This window comes from Nannobrachium achirus (genome assembly GCF_963921795.1).
Source record: "Nannobrachium achirus genome assembly, chromosome: 6".
Lineage (NCBI taxonomy): Eukaryota > Metazoa > Chordata > Actinopteri > Myctophiformes > Myctophidae > Nannobrachium > Nannobrachium achirus.
This window is the reverse complement of record NC_137815.1, coordinates 34,475,814-34,492,709: the sequence shown is the minus strand read 5'-3', so window position 1 is coordinate 34,492,709 and position 16,896 is coordinate 34,475,814. Positions and strand designations below refer to the sequence as shown.

Below are 16,896 nucleotides of genomic sequence, written 5' to 3'. Positions count from 1 at the left end.
TTAAGAGTTATAGGCCAAAATGTAAAGCTATAGGCTGGCATATACAGTAGCACCACAATGATGCCAATTTGGGGGACAAATGGGGAGGAGGCGACACTGATCAGTCCAGTAGTTTGTGAGATTAGCTCCGAACAGAGAGACAGACACACTCACACAGAAACAAGGATGAAAACATAGCCTATGGCCTGGTGTAAGATAATAACCTGTTATACATAAACATATTACATTTACATTCTATTGGCAGTTGATTGGTTAGTTTTAGAATTGTTTAAGACAAAAATATATTTTCAATCTTAGTGTATCACTGAATAAGCTTAGTCTTTTCATGGATCTCCTTTTAGTAGACCTTGTACCAGTGAACTGTACCGTCATGAAACTGTACCTTTTCCTATGCAAACTTCTAATAAAGTCTTCAACCAATGGTTTATACTCCACTGTCTCCACAGGTATTGTGTACATTTCACTGCATTATTTTCAGAAGTACTGTAGGTGAGGCATGTGACTTAAGAAAGCAGGCTAATGCTAAGATGAGTTGACTAATGGGGATCAAGAATCCTCTCAGGCTCTCACTGACCAAAGCTGACCACGTACACATACACGTACACAGACATTTAGTCTCATGCTGGAGTTAAGCAGTTTACGTTGTGTTGTGGTTACTACTGAACTGATTGAGTTCAAGCTCTCATTCAAGTGGAGATTCACAGCTGATGCAATGATTTAGAACTCATTCACTTAGATGTACCCTACAGTACAGTTTAATTCAGAAATGTACTGTACAACATATTTGACAGGCATTGAGGCATAAACAGTATTCAAATATAGGTCTAAATTTGATCAATGTTCAAGCAACCTACACTAAAGCAAGCAGATTTCTAAACTATATTTGTTTAATGACTGCCATCGCATTCAGTGGATCTCACAAATAAGATAGTATTCACATCTAAAAAACGAAATCAGTCTTATAGTACCTCCTCACTCCAGGGCTACAGCATTTTTCTAATGAAGCAGGGAAGTGGCAGTGATTTTTTTGGACTGTCTGCTCTGCTGCACCTACATCATGGTTGTCCCGGAGACGAAAGGGACCGGTTCATCCTGTTTCTCTGTCATCACTCAGTCGGAATTAACCATGTGGACTGATCCAGGGAGGGAGAAATGTTTAGAATGTGCTGGCAGTTGCTTTGCATGCTAACCAGGGAATCGTGAGACGTGTGGGAGGCAGTACTCGACTTGTGTGTCGAAACTCCAGGGATTCCTTGGATTGGTGCTGATGGCAGTTTGATCACTTCTCATTCTGACTGAGCACTAAGTTAATGGATCTTCAGATTGGGCTCATGCCCATAATAAATCCCGTTTAGTTCATGAATCATCATGTCAGGGACAAGGAAACATGGTTTTCTCTCTGAGCAACTTCTGCATTCTTTTTTGAATTATATATAGCCTATTCCCATGTAGCCACACATTATATGTTGCCACATTGTAAACTGAATGAACTCAGTTCCTTGGCTTTTACTGTCAACCCAATCTGAGTTCCCAGAGGTTCTTTTTTACTGTCAACCCACTACAGAGCACTAAAGACAAGAAAGAATATCTACAGGAATAATTGAGGAGAAATAGAGATATTTCAACCTATAATACTAAAACAAAGAAATGTTGTACAAATCTATAACAAATATACAAAAGTGGTGCAGTCTCTGTTAAGTGTGATGGAGGTACACCATGTAATGGTACAGTAACAGTAGTATAATGTGTTGCACAACATGGACTCTTCCTATATTTTATGCTTTGAGTTAAATGAACTTGTCAGGACTCAGGAGTTTACAGTCTTGTCACTGTGCCAGTCCCACTCCGATGTCCCACTTCCTCTTGGCCTCCAAGAAAGAGCAAAATACTCATTTAGTGCTTGTATTGTGCACACACATTTTTCACTCAAAGAAGATTACAGTTCAGTCCAGAGGCCTAGCTGTTTGTTAACTTGTTCCAGTCCACTTGCTGTCTACATTTGACCCAAAATGCCAGAGCCTGAACCACATGAACCCTATATATAGCGTCCCTATTGTGGGCTTGTCATATTAGGCATATGGCAGAAATAGGCGAACGTTCAGCAAAAATAGCCGATCTACAGGCTCACAGCAAGTACACTGTCAATATGTTTTTAGGGTTGTGGTTAAGAGTACAGTATCTAAGGTAAATCAGTTGTTGCAGTATAGCGTATAGGGCAGGGCTACTAAACTTAAGAAGGCTCAGGGGCCACTCTGCAAAATACCAAAAGTCTAAGGGCCGCAAGCTAAAAATGACAGTCGTATTTTGGATGTTTAGACAATGATTTTGTAACACACTAACTAAGTAGTCAAAAAAACAAGGAAACACACAGAAAACAGCCACATTGAACCAAAAGATTTCATGATTGATGATGAAATTATGAAGTTTCTTCTTTTGGAACAAACAAAATAGCAAAAAAGCATTACATAAAACAAGACAAAAATTGTTTCTTAGTGGTTTTGGAGAGAAACTAAAAATTACATAAATGATTTGTCCACACTGAAAGTAGACAATATATATTTATATGACCATGATGGGCCGCTTAGACATGCTGCAGGGCCGCATCGCATGCCGCCCACGGGCCGCAGGTTGAATAGCACTGGTATAGGATATGCTGAGAGATCACTTTGGACTAGTCAGGAAGCTTGACGGATGTCATTGCCAAATATTTAGTGGAGGATGTTTCTTATGTGTAAGATAATGCCATGAACATTATACACTTTTTTTGGTCAGCAACTTGCTATTTAGTTTTTCAGAATCAGAATAATCTTTATAGTCACATGGTTTTGTGCAAGCTCCATTATTTTGTTTGTTTCCAGACAGAAGAAATGTATAACGTAGGAGGGGGACAGGTGGGAGGAGGGTCAAGGGAAGAGAAAAAAATAAGGAATCAAAGACAACACGGTATTTACATATTGTTTGATATTGTGTTGATATAAATAAACTCTCAATAAACCTGAGGTGGACATCTATATAGCATTCCTGTATGTATCTGACTACCACCGCTTGGAAGAACCCACGCCTTTCCCTCAGTGTTCCAACCTGTTCTGCCCATGTTTGTGGCACAGATCGAGCTTGAAGCTTTTGATGACAATAAACAATGCAAACCATAAACCACTGGCATAAACAGATTGAGGAAACAGATGGTTTTATTTTGTCATCACTTATTACCTGATACATGATGACTGAATGAGTGAATGTCATAAATTTGTCATCACTTAATTTGTCATCTGCAGCTTTCTAGTATACCTGTCAATTTGAGACGACATAATGATCACTTTCTTGATAGCAACACTGTCAGGGAAGATGACAAAATCAGTGATGACAAAGGGATGATATCCATGCCATTGTCATGTCATACATCTGTTTGTGTTGGCAAAATAAAACAGTTCAATCTCTTTATGCCGGCTGTTTTCTTTTTTCATGGTTTACATATTTCAGAAAATGCATATTATACGTGGATATTTGAATAATTAACAGCTTGGGATCCTTTCATTATCAACTCTCCAGCCAATAAAGAATTAAAATTGCCTTTCAGAAAGTTTGCATTTTCATCAGCCAATATGCTGTACAAATGCACGTACTGCATCACGTACTGCATTATGTCTCTATTATTACCTCAGCGTTCAGTAACAAGCAAAGGGGATTAGAAGTTTTGAGCTTTTCTCACAGGCGGACACATGATCTGATTGGTTGTCCTGTCATCCTCAGCACCACGCTGCTACTTGCAGACATATGCTGTGTTAATCTGCTCACGTACAATGGCTCCATCAACACAGTAAACACTTGTTTTTTTTTGGAATGGTTGCTATTAGTGTGCTTTTCTCTTTTTCAATTTTAAAGAAGAAACATGGGAAATAGCAGTGGTGTTTCTCTGGAGGAACTATGTGAATGTGAGAGTCATCAGTGGTACAGAAAATTCATGACGGAATGCCCATCTGGACTGCTGACATACTACGAGTTCAAGAAGTTCTTTGGATTGAAAAACTTAACGCCAACTTCAAACGAATATGTGCAGAGAATGTTTTCAACGTTCGATATGAATGGCGTAAGATATTTATTTTTTTACACATTATTTACATATTTATTTTATCTATTTGGAAATAATGAGATAATCATGGATGTTTTTTTTGTTTTTTAATTGATTGAATAGTGGTACGATAATGCAATGATTGCTAAAAGGATAACCATTGTGGTCCTGTGCAGGGCTGTATTAACCATTGGGCCAGTGGGGCTGTTGCCAGGGGCCCTTGGCTCTCAGGGGCCCTTGGGGGAACTGGGCTGCGTGATAAATGACAATTTACTAAAATTAAATGTATACGTTAATTAAAATATCAAATGTGTGGGCCCCTCCTCTGTTGTCTACAGATATGCTTTCTTGGCCCACAGATAATCATCATGGCTTAAAATCCGAGCTGGGTAGTGCGCGTCGGGATGGAGGGGGTGTTATGGTGGAGGTTGGGGGCCCTAAAAAATTAACGGCCAGGGGCCCTTGCAGGGCTTACTCCGTCCCTGGTCCTGTGATTATCATGGATATTGTTTCAAAAGGCCATATGCTCATCATCTTCACAGAAGGACACTTTTCTATAAAGATAATGTGTTTTACAATTGTATCTTTTAGACAAATGGTTTAGGTTTACAAAACACACTGATGCAAATGTATCTTCTTTTCTTTTCTTTTGCAAAATTAAAAATTGGTCTTCATAGTTAGGGAAATTGATTTCCATTATTACTATCAAATGCCTCATTTGAACACTATCAGGCAGTGATTTGCCACAATGTGAGAGTGCTTATGTATTCAGCACACAGAGAGTCTTGTTATCTCTGCTAATCTATCTGGGGAACACCAGCCTATTATGGGCTTATCCCACCCACTCCTCTCTTAACCAGCTAACCTACTCATCGTTTAGCCTCATAGCATAATTGCCTGACCCATATTTTAAAGGTTTTCAATAAAGAAGAAATTACATTTTTACTTAGTCAAAGGGTCCAGAGATCTTATTATAATTCTAAGATCCCAGAACCAAATAAAACTCATTTTAAAGTCATGTTTATCTCCAAGAGAAACCAGCCCTCAGAGCAGATCAGACCTGCTGCTGATTCACCCTGCCTTATGTTCTCATCAGAATGCTTGTTACACATTCAAAATCATTTCTGCCAAAAGTCAAAAAGTTAGCCTCATAGCATAATTGCCTCAGTTCTTTTTTTTTTTTTTTTATGTAACAAGCATTCTGATTGGCTTAGGTCAGTGTTTCTCAAATTGGGGTACGTGTACCCCTAGGGGTACGCAGAGGTACTGCAGGGGGTACTCAGGTAAATGCCCCCCAAATATATTATTATTCATAGTTAAAGAATTAAAAAACATTAAGTTAGGAGGGGGAAAATATGTTATGTTTAATGATGATACATGGAGACATTGGTGTGAGCCTGATAGTTTGCCACACAAAATTAAATAGTACCAGGGACCTGGGATGTGCTTGAAAGTTTTATAGTTATTGACATGAAAACTGGACTGAAATGTTTTGGCCACAGTGTTGAGAATAAATCTGTTCAGTGCTCATATAGGCCTACCATTATTTATGGTTTGGTGCACCATGGAGTTTTATGAGCAAAATGTTGTCGGGTAAAGGGGGTACTTGGATTCAGAAATCAGGGAAAGGGGGTACTAAAGCCAAAAAAGATTGAGAAACACTGGCTTAGGTCATTGGCAATAACAAGCCACAGTGAGGCAGCAATGTTAGGAGAGTAGAGTTAGGCAGAAATATCAATTTTGCAACAAAAAAAGGATGATGACCCATATTGCTATAGACATTTATATTGCTGAAGATGGAAAACATAACAAATTAACATGATCAGTATTGAAAAGTGAGAGTTGATTGAATGCTGTTTTAGTGAGATGCCTATTTCAAAGATACTTCCATGCACGCCAAGAAGTCAAGTTCTTTTTGCTTCTTGTATTTTATTTTCTTTCTTTATTTTATTTTTGTTTCTTTTCTTTTCCTTTATATTTTATAAAGACAAACCTCTCTATTGAAGAAATGTGTGTTATTATGTTTTTCTAGGATGGGTTTATTGACTTCATGGAGTATGTAGCAGCTCTCAGCCTGGTGCTGAAGGGAGAGGTGAAACAGAAGCTTCGCTGGTATTTTAAACTGTATGATGTCGATGGGAGTGGATGCATTGACCGCGACGAGCTGCTTCTAATAATTAAGGTGAGAGTTGGTTGGTCTTCTTGTCATGTCAAATTGTCTGGTCCGGGCCACCATGGGCGTCCGGTTGGGTCTATAATTGCGACCATAGGTCGAAGTTTAGTATGTGAACGGTCACAGGTTGACCGCATGCATCTCTGTCACGCCTGACACTGTGGTTCCCCTGACACATCACTGTGACATCACAGGTGACATCACTGAGTGTCAGGGGAACCACTCTAATAGAATGAGTTTGCTGCTCTGACATCACACTCTGACTTCACTGTGATGTCAGGGGAACCACACTAACATAATCTCTTTTATGCCCATACATGGAGATCCCTGATGTCATCAATATTAAGCCCATATCTAACAGGACTTCATATGGGAATGCCCATATATGGAGGCCACATCGGCCACATACCACACTAACAGAATCCATATATGGCCAAGACAGCCCATATCTGTGTGGCTGGTTCTACAGACAGGGATCTCCATGTATGGGCATAAAAGGGATTGTATATGTATGTCAGATGTCATAGATGTCATAGGACTTTCACATAACGAACTAGAAGCAGTGCTCTTCCGAGCACAGGTCTCCACCAGGCCACACAAATCAGCCTGTTATAGCGCCACCATGAGGCTGATTTAAAAAATGTGGGGAAGAGGTTCTGAATTAGCATCCAGGGAGTGTGTGTGCTCAGTTTGGCAGCGATCGGGCCAACGGCGCCGGAGATTAGCTGGTAACAACCAGGCCACACAAATCGGCCTGTTATAGCGCCACCATGAGGCTGATTTGAAAAATGTGGGGCAGAGGTTCTAGATTGGCATCCAGGGAGTGTGTGTGCTCAGTTTGGCAGCGATCGGGCCAACGGTGACTGAGATTAGCTGCTCACAAACTGCGAGGACGCACGGACGCACGCACGCACGGACGGACGGACGGACGCACGGACGGACGGACGGACGGACGGACGGAGGGGAAAACATACTCTCCCTCAGCCTTCGGCTGGTGGAGACAATAACTGAGTAAGCATGTTTGGGTGCTCACAGCATATCTCCATATACAGTACATGGATCTCCATATATGAGTACCAGGGGTAACTGGTCAGATATACATCACTGGCCAGATGGCCAAGACATGGCGCGACCGCCGCATGTCGCCCTGAGGCGTATTACTAGTCTTAAAGTTAATTTAAAGTAGGAGTAGTTCACCCAAAAATGACTTTTTTTCTATCAATTACACACTCCATGACTTGAATTCATGGAGAGTCGCATTCCTAAGCTAATAATTTGATGACCAGTGGACACTTTGACTCTTTGAGTCTCCTACTGTCCGATGACATCAAATTATTGTCTCAGGAATACAGCAAAAACAAGAACAATTCAAGGCTTCATTGGGTAATTGATAGAAAATTAAATACTGCTTTAAAACTGAGGATTTTAGATTGGGGTCAAATGGGGGTCCATGGCCTAATGCATATCAAACTGGTGGTTCTTGAAATTAATAAGGTTGTGAAACACAGGACTAATTATAATGTCTTGAGTAACTGCTGTCCTGAAACAACTATCACAGATCGGGACAGAAGTGACCTGTTAGTGTCCTATTCTTTTAAAACAACCCTAAAAAACCAACCACTTCAGACTAACTTCCCCGCCTAATCTGTTTGCCCTAAAGCTGCACTATTTGTAACTTTCCTCTACTACAGAAGATTTCAACCCGGTTTCCTGCTCAAGTGCTGAAATGTTCAGGTCAAAATTCTTGTCATATCCTGTGTCTATAGGTGAGACATGACTTTGACACGATCTAAATGCATGGAGACAAAATACAACCACCTCAATTGCATAAGTTATAATGTATACAGTGTTCATTTTGTTGAGACTAAGACTAAAAGACTACAGATATTTTTATATTTAGTCGACTAAGACTATACTAAGACTATACTATTTCAGATTAATAAAATAGGACTAAAACTAAATGGTGTGTTATCCAAAGGACTAAGACTGAATCAGAATCTTGTCAAAATTAACACTCATCTCATACTTCTATACAGTGTGGAGACTGAACCCAAACCAAGGCACAAGAGAGCAAAGACAGTGTTGCCAACTCGGGCATTTATTGAACAGTTCTTATTTTACAACAGCATTGTAATGCAACGTAGCATGAATGAACAACATAAATGTGAATAACTGAAATTGTCTTTTAATAAATCAACACAAGGTTTTCCCCGGACGGGGCTGTCGTTTCTCCTCTTCGTGGGGGGGGGCCAGGGGGGTAGGTAAGAGTTACTTTAAAGGGGTTTCCCTCCACAGGAAACAGGCGAGCATAATTCCATTGTATAGTCTCTCTTCCCCACAGGCGCTAGGTGAGTATAGTTCCTCTCTACAGGTGACAGGTAAAGTATTTCTTTCCCATAGGTAATAGGTGAGTATAGTTCTTTTCCACAGGTGACAGGTAATAGGTGAGTAGGTGCCCGCTCTTACACAAATCCGTCTAATTCTCTATCTTCTAAATAAAATGAACACGGGGTATAATGGGCCTGGGGCCAGAGAATTTCCGGATACTAGTATGGTTTTAAGGGAAGTGAGATATACTCAACAAAATAGGAATAGGGGTGGCTCGCTGGGGGTCCGGAAGGTAAGGCTGTGGTCTCCTTTTCCAGGTCCTTCTCCTCAGCTCGCCGAGTACACACTCTCCAGTGATAGGTACACACTCCACAGTGAGTCAGGTTTGCGCTCCTCATTGATCCAGGTACACACTCCTCAGTGTCAGTCCGCTCCCAGTCCATGCCTAGAAGTAATGAGTAGAAGGAACATTACTATAATGCACTTTACACAGTAACATGCGGTGGAGAGGGAAATATGGTGGCTCTTACCGCCTGTCTGCCCATGATCAGCCTGTCAGAGACTCCCAGCACAGACTGAAGGGGAGAGCGAGCTCAGTACTTATGCACCCCTGTGTTGGGTGGGGCCCACAGGTGCATACGCTTGTGCCTGATGAAGCGTGTGGGCCGGCAGGTAACGCCCGTCAATCACTTGGCCCACACAGTGTGTTGGTCTGCTAGGGCTCGCTCTCCCATCCAGGGTGCGCTTCTCTGACATGCAGGGCCTACCTGGCGGGCGGTGTCCGAACGAACCACCACACATCCCCCCCCTTAAGTTTGCTACTGGTTCGCAAACTTGCCGCTCTTCCTCATAGAGCCTGGACAGGGCATCGGCATGGGGAATATCCTTCCCTGGTTTATGCTCCACCTCAAAGTTGTAATCCTGCAACTCCAGAAACCAACGTGTTATTCTCTTATTAGTGTCCTTACTTTTAGCCATCCATTTCAATGGTGCGTGGTCCGTTATGAGAGTGAAACGCCTTCCCCACAAATAATAGCGTAGGTGGTGTATGGCCCACTTAATAGCAAGAGCCTCTTTCTCTATCGTTGCATAATTAAGTTCATGCTTTAAGAGCTTTCTGCTAATGAAGACTACTGGGTGCTCTTCGTCATCAATGACTTGCGAGAGCACGGCCCCGAGGCCTGTGTTCGAGGCGTCGGTGTGGAGTAGAAAATTCTTACCGAAGTCCGGGGTTTTTAGGACCGGCTCATCGCAGAGCTTCAGTTTGAGGCCTCGGAACACGGCCTCGGTCTCCTCTGTCCAGCGCAGCATATTGGGCCGACTTTGTCGGGTCATCTCGTACAAGGGAGCTGCAAGGGTAGCATAGTTATTTATGAACTTGTTATAGTAGGACATGATTCCCAAGAATGACTTTAACTGCTTCTTGTTGACGGGTTTGGGCCATTCGCGTATACGCTCCACTTTGCGTAATTGGGGTTTTACGCACCCGCGCCCAATAGTGAAACCCAAATATTCGGCCTCATACAGACCTATTCGGCACTTCTTGGCGTTGGCGGTCAGACCCGCTCGTCGGAGAGCTCCCAGGACTGCTTCGATGTGATGGAGGTGATTCTCCCAGGTGCTGCTGTGGATCACAACGTCATCTAAATATGCGGCGGCATAGAGATGATGGGGCCTTAATACTCGGTCCATGAGTCTCTGAAATGTTGCGGGGGCACCGTGTACCCCGAACGGTAAGACAGTATATTGGAACAGCCCTTCAGGGGTAGAGAAGGCTGTTTTCTCTTTGGTTTCTTTTGTAAGGGGCACTTGCCAATAGCCTTTTGTCAAATCGAGGGTGCTTACAAATCGAGCGGGGCCCAGCCGCTCGATTAATTCATCTACCCGGGGCATGGGGTAAGCATCAAAATTTGAAATCTCATTTAATTTACGGAAATCATTGCAGAACCGGATTGTGCCGTCCGGCTTGGGGACCAGCACAATGGGACTCGACCAGGCACTGTGTGACTCCTCTATAACTCCCAGTTGTAGCATATTTGTTACCTCCTCTTTTACGGCTCCTCGCCGGGCCTCTGGGATACGGTACGGACGTTGTCTCACTATTTTCCCCGGGGTTGTTTGGATGTCGTGCGCAATAGCGTGGGTACGGCCCGGCAGTTCTGAGAACCGGTCCGCATTCCTGCTCAGAAGCTCACGTATATCTTGCGCCTGAGCTGGGGACAGTTCCTCTCCAATAGGGACTGGAGGCGGGTTCTGAGAGGAGAGAGTGGTTAGTAGGGCCGGGAGAGCGACAGGAGGCACAACGTGCCACTTTTTCAGCAGATTAATATGGTAAATTTGCATAGTTTTCCGCCGCCCTATTTGGCGCACGCGGTAGTTGACCGGGCCCAGTTTCTCCATAATTTCGTATGGCCCTTGCCATTTTGCGAGAAATTTACATTCGCTCGTGGGAATGAGCACCAGCACTTTTTCGCCCACCTCAAAGCTCCGCAGCGTGGCGCCTCGGTTGTACACCCTGCACTGGGCGCGCTGCGCTTGTTCCATGTGTTCACGAACGAGCGGCCAGATCTTCTTGGCTCTCTCCTGTAATTGTTCCACATGGTCAATGACAGAACGATGTGGGGAAGGTTGGCTTTCCCATGTTTCCTTTGCTATATCCAACAGCCCCCGTGGCTGCCGTCCATATAGCAATTCAAACGGGGAGTACCCCGTAGACGCTTGAGGCACCTCCCGTATGGCGAACAACACCAGCGGAATCAAGCGATCCCAATCTTTGCCATCTATATCTATCAACTTTTTTAACATCTGCTTTAAACTTTTATTAAAGCGTTCCACTAATCCGTCCGATTGCGGGTGAAAGATAGAGGTCTTTATTTTATCTATTTTAAGCCATTTATAGAGTTCGGTGATGACGCGAGACATGAAACATGTGCCTTGATCCGATAAAATGGCATCGGCTATTCCGACCCGGCTGAATAGCATGAAGAGCTCGTGCGCCACTGCTCTGGCTGTAGCGGCTCTCAGGGGTATTGCCTCGGGGTACCGAGTTGCATAGTCTAGTATTACCAATATATATTTGTGTCCCCGAGCCGATTTGGGGAGGGGGCCGACTATATCCATACCAATGCGGCTGAATGGGGTGGAAATGATAGGCATAGGTATGAGAGGGTTACGTTGGAAAGGACGGGGTGCGGTGAGCTGGCATACACCGCAGCCTTTGCAAAAGTCCTCTACTGCTCGTTTTATGCCTGGCCAATAAAACCGTGCATTGATGCGATCGGTGGTTTTCTTCACGCCCAGGTGCGCCCCCAGCTGGTGCGTGTGGGCCAAATACAATACTCTGGTGACATATTCTTTTGGCACGAGCAGCTGTTCTATCACGTCCCCAGTGTTGTTCCGCCACCCTCTATACAGTAAATCCCTCCGCACAAGGAAATAGGGGGAAATTAATTCACTCACCCCTTCACATAGTTTCCCATCAATCGCGCTGACGTTCCTCCGAGCATTTTCCAGGTTCGGATCGTTCCACTGTTGTGTGGCGAAGTCCCCTCTGAGCGGAGAGCTCTCATCCTCCTCTTCGGGGAAGTCAGGCCACGCCACCGGCTCTGGCTCTTCTGACGAGGTGCCCCGCGGCGCTTCCTCCGCCTCGGGTGCATCTCCCTGCAGCTCCTCGTCTGGAGAGGGTTCGCTCTCTGGTCCCTCTGATTCGGCGCGGAAGACCGGGCACGCGGGCAATGAGTTCCTCCAACGGGGGCCCGGCCGGATCTTTCTTCTTCGCCGCGGCCGCGGCGGTCCTCTGCCCCCCGGGTTCCAATGTCTCTCAAACAGCACACAGTCCGTGCCGATGAGCAGGGGGACCGGTAGGTTAGGTACAATTCCAGCTTCCACTTCGACATCTCCTTTGGTGGATTGGACGCGTATCAGCGTCGTTGGGTAGGAGCGCACATCCCCATGCACACAGCTGACCGGCATACGGCTGGAGGTGGGACGCCCGGCATGCTCAGCGTGTACCAGCGTGACGACGCTCCCCGAGTCGAGAAGAGCCTGGGTGTCCACTCCGTCAATTCTCACCGGCAGGTTGGAGTGGCGCCGCCGCTGGCTCCCGGAGTGAAGGCAGGGGCGTCGGCCGTCGGAGGCGGCGGTGGCGGATGGCATGGATACGTCCCGGTCTCGGTCCGGGCAGGACCATGCGATATGATCCGCTTTCCCGCAGACGTAGCACCGGCGTGATGTCTGCGGTTGGCTTCGGGCAGTCCGCTCTGTGGCGGCTCGTCTCGTAGTAGTAGGCGACAGGGAAGTAGCCGGAGGCCGCGAGCGGTCCCGGTTGTAACGTGCCTCCCCCGTCCCTCTGGGAATCTCTGACTTTGTGCTTCTCATCATCTCTGTACTCACTTGGTGATTTTCCAGGAGCGCAACCAGGGCCTCCACGGAATTTGGGCTCACCTGTGAGGCATAGCGGCGGGCATCAGGCGGCAGGGAACGTATACATTTGTCTATGACAATTCTCTCAATCAGTGGCGGGTCACCGGCCGTAGTCAGCCACCCATGAGTTAGGCGGAGGAGAGCGGCTATTTGGGGCCGAGGCGGCAGCGCCGCTTGCATGTTCCACCCATGGAAGCGCTGGGCTCGGGCCGGCATACTATAACCTTGACTAGCCAAGATAGCTGCTTTCAGGCGCCTATATTCACGGGCCTCTGCCAGGGGTAGGTCACGGCACACACGTTGGGCTTCTCCTGAGAGGAAAGGAGCGATGATGCTGCCCCAGTCGGGGACGGGCCATCGTTCCCGGGCAGCGGTGCGCTCGAACACCTCCAGGAAGGCTTCAATATCATCATCGGGGGACAGTTTCGTTAACACTTCTCCAGGCGGACGTGTGGGATTAACGTTTTGGTCAATTTGGATTTTCTCTATTAATTTAGTCACCGCTTGCTGTAATTCGGCCTGGCTCTGTAACAGAGCGTTTAGGGCCGGTGTGGTTGTCATATTGCGTCTAGGTGAGGTTCAGTACCCGTATTCTGCACACCATGTGTGGAGACTGAACCCAAACCAAGGCACAAGAGAGCAAAGACAGTGTTGCCAACTCGGGCATTTATTGAACAGTTCTTATTTTACAACAGCATTGTAATGCAACGTAGCATGAATGAACAACATAAATGTGAATAACTGAAATTGTCTTTTAATAAATCAACACAAGGTTTTCCCCGGACGGGGCTGTCGTTTCTCCTCTTCGTGGGGGGGGGCCAGGGGGTAGGTAAGAGTTACTTTAAAGGGGTTTCCCTCCACAGGAAACAGGCGAGCATAATTCCATTGTATAGTCTCTCTTCCCCACAGGCGCTAGGTGAGTATAGTTCCTCTCTACAGGTGACAGGTAAAGTATTTCTTTCCCATAGGTAATAGGTGAGTATAGTTCTTTTCCACAGGTGACAGGTAATAGGTGAGTAGGTGCCCGCTCTTACACAAATCCGTCTAATTCTCTATCTTCTAAATAAAATGAACACGGGGTATAATGGGCCTGGGGCCAGAGAATTTCCGGATACTAGTATGGTTTTAAGGGAAGTGAGATATACTCAACAAAATAGGAATAGGGGTGGCTCGCTGGGGGTCCGGAAGGTAAGGCTGTGGTCTCCTTTTCCAGGTCCTTCTCCTCAGCTCGCCGAGTACACACTCTCCAGTGATAGGTACACACTCCACAGTGAGTCAGGTTTGCGCTCCTCATTGATCCAGGTACACACTCCTCAGTGTCAGTCCGCTCCCAGTCCATGCCTAGAAGTAATGAGTAGAAGGAACATTACTATAATGCACTTTACACAGTAACATGCGGTGGAGAGGGAAATATGGTGGCTCTTACCGCCTGTCTGCCCATGATCAGCCTGTCAGAGACTCCCAGCACAGACTGAAGGGGAGAGCGAGCTCAGTACTTATGCACCCCTGTGTTGGGTGGGGCCCACAGGTGCATACGCTTGTGCCTGATGAAGCGTGTGGGCCGGCAGGTAACGCCCGTCAATCACTTGGCCCACACAGTGTGTTGGTCTGCTAGGGCTCGCTCTCCCATCCAGGGTGCGCTTCTCTGACATGCAGGGCCTACCTGGCGGGCGGTGTCCGAACGAACCACCACAACAGATTGGACAAAATTGAACTGCTTTAATAAAGATATTTGTTTTGTTTTCTGTAAGTCTTCTTTGAAAAGGCCTACCTAGAAAAAACACTACTGTCTGATGGAGTCTGATGTATTATAACATTATGATTGTAAATCATATCTCACTCAGCCATATTAAGGAAGGGTGGTAATGTGCAGATAAATACTTAATATTTAGCTGACACCTGCTGGTTGAAAGAGATAACACAACAATCCTCAGGCTCAGATCATGACACTGGCTTTAGCAAGGCATTCCTTGGTTTACAATGCAACAACACTGGCTTTGAATACTGACATGTTGCAAACTGTTTCTAATTTACATCCTTTCTTCTTTCTAACATTTAGTCCATTCGTGCAATCAATGGAAACACTACTGATACCATGTCAGCCGAAGACTTTGCCAACATGGTGTTTGACAAGATTGACATCAATGGAGATGGTAAGACTCTTTCTAAACTTTCCACAATATTATGATTAATTTTTAATGCTGCAAAGCCCTTTCTGCTATGAGCATAGTGTGTTAATTTGCTTTGGCCATGCATGTACAGTATACTTAATTGTTTTTCCTTGTTTTCTTGCAAATCAAAAGGTTTGAAATTAGAAATAATAGACTACTACTTCCTCTTTGAGAAATGTATCAAAGTTCACTAGAAAATGGCATATATGTAAATTCTACAAGACACTTTTTTTCTTGAAATCATTGCACTCATCTCGTAGACCTACAAGTGTTCTAACTCCTGAAGTGTGTGTGTGTGTGTGTGTGCGACTGTGCGTGCGACTATGCGTGCATGCGCGTTTATTAGGTGAGCTGTCCTATGAAGAGTTCATGGATGGGATTCAGAACGATGAAGCATTGCTGGCAACATTAACAGAGAGTTTGGATCTCACACACATTGTCCTGAAGATTGAATCAGAGAAGACAGACCGTAAAGCTGGACAGTAGTCCTGCTTATATGGTTTTAAATTGGTGCCAAAAACTGAAAGAGAGCTGAGCAGCATTTTGGATAATTCAAGAGAGTCTTCACCATGGATAGCAGGATATGGACTTAACCTGTTTGCCCACATGAAGTGTCCTTGTATATACTGTATACATTTGATATGCCATCACGTCATGTCATCAAACAAACACAGAATTCTTGAATATTTGTTATGTGCTATACTGTATATAATTTAAGTATAAAACTGAGATACACTACAAAGGGAAATGTATCCCTGTATCTTTATTTTACCTGTACATTGTCTTCTGAACAAGTGAACATTGTTCTTTTGTTGACCAATGTGCCCTTCAACTTCTTGTTTATGCCCATAATGACTGACTAACCAAAGGTTTTGTAGCCAATTATAGCATGTAGAAATATTAGGCCTTAAATGTCAAATGTTCAAGCATGTTCAAATCAAGTACACTATATATTACTTGAAATCATTTTCCAAATTCTTTATTCTTTATACATTTTGGAGAAAAAAAATTGCCAGTTTATCATTGACGCGCCCACTCTTCCTGTATCTGAACATTATAGGCTACACTCATTCAGATTCACTGTGGAAAGTAACCATATTATGTTATTTGTATGGATTTTCTATCAAAAATAAATCAACACCAATTCCATGTTTGTATTTATACATTTCTAGATTTTATTGGATGGAGCAATGAAAACAATTCGTTTTTCTGAGCTTCCCTGAAGAAATAATATATTATGAATTATTTTTCAACAGAATTTTTTTATATCAAGACAAGACTGTCTACATGCAGGTCTCCTCTTCTCTCTGTGTGTGTGTGTGTGTGTGTGTGTGTGTGTGTGTGTGTGTGTGTGTGTGTGTGTGTGTGTGTGTGTGTGTGTGTGTGTGTGTGTGTGTGTGTGTGTGCGCGCGCGCGCGCGCGTGTGTGTGTGTGTGTGTTTATTAGGTGAGCTGTCCTATTAGTCGGGGATCCACATGCCCAAAAGCTCAAGGAATAGGGTTGAACCTGTGATGTTCTGCCACACTTTTTATTTCTGTTTTATCTATTAGTTTGGTCATTAAGGTCCACAGAATGAGAGGCCTGCTCTGCCGGAAACATCGCGAAAAAAAGTTATGGACATTTGTATATTCACTGTCCCATTGACTCCACTAGAAATATATAAAAAAAGAAAAGAAATATGCTTTAAGTAGCATGTGAAGGGTCAAACTAGGGGTTCTTCGTCATTCTGAATC

The 16,896-nt window shown here is 44.4% G+C and overlaps 1 protein-coding gene across 1 annotated transcript; it reads left to right on the top strand.

Annotated features, from left to right (window-relative positions):
• Nucleotides 1-3,889: 3,889 nt before the first annotated feature.
• On the top strand, nucleotides 3,890-15,649 carry guca1ab.2 (guanylate cyclase activator 1Ab.2; the record flags this gene model as incomplete). The annotated part of the gene is made up of 4 exons (XM_080728167.1): nucleotides 3,890-4,087; nucleotides 6,102-6,251; nucleotides 15,052-15,145; nucleotides 15,510-15,649. 4 exons carry the CDS (start codon nucleotides 3,890-3,892, stop codon nucleotides 15,647-15,649), a joined length of 582 nt encoding a protein of 193 aa, XP_080584293.1.
• Nucleotides 15,650-16,896: the final 1,247 nt, after the last annotated feature.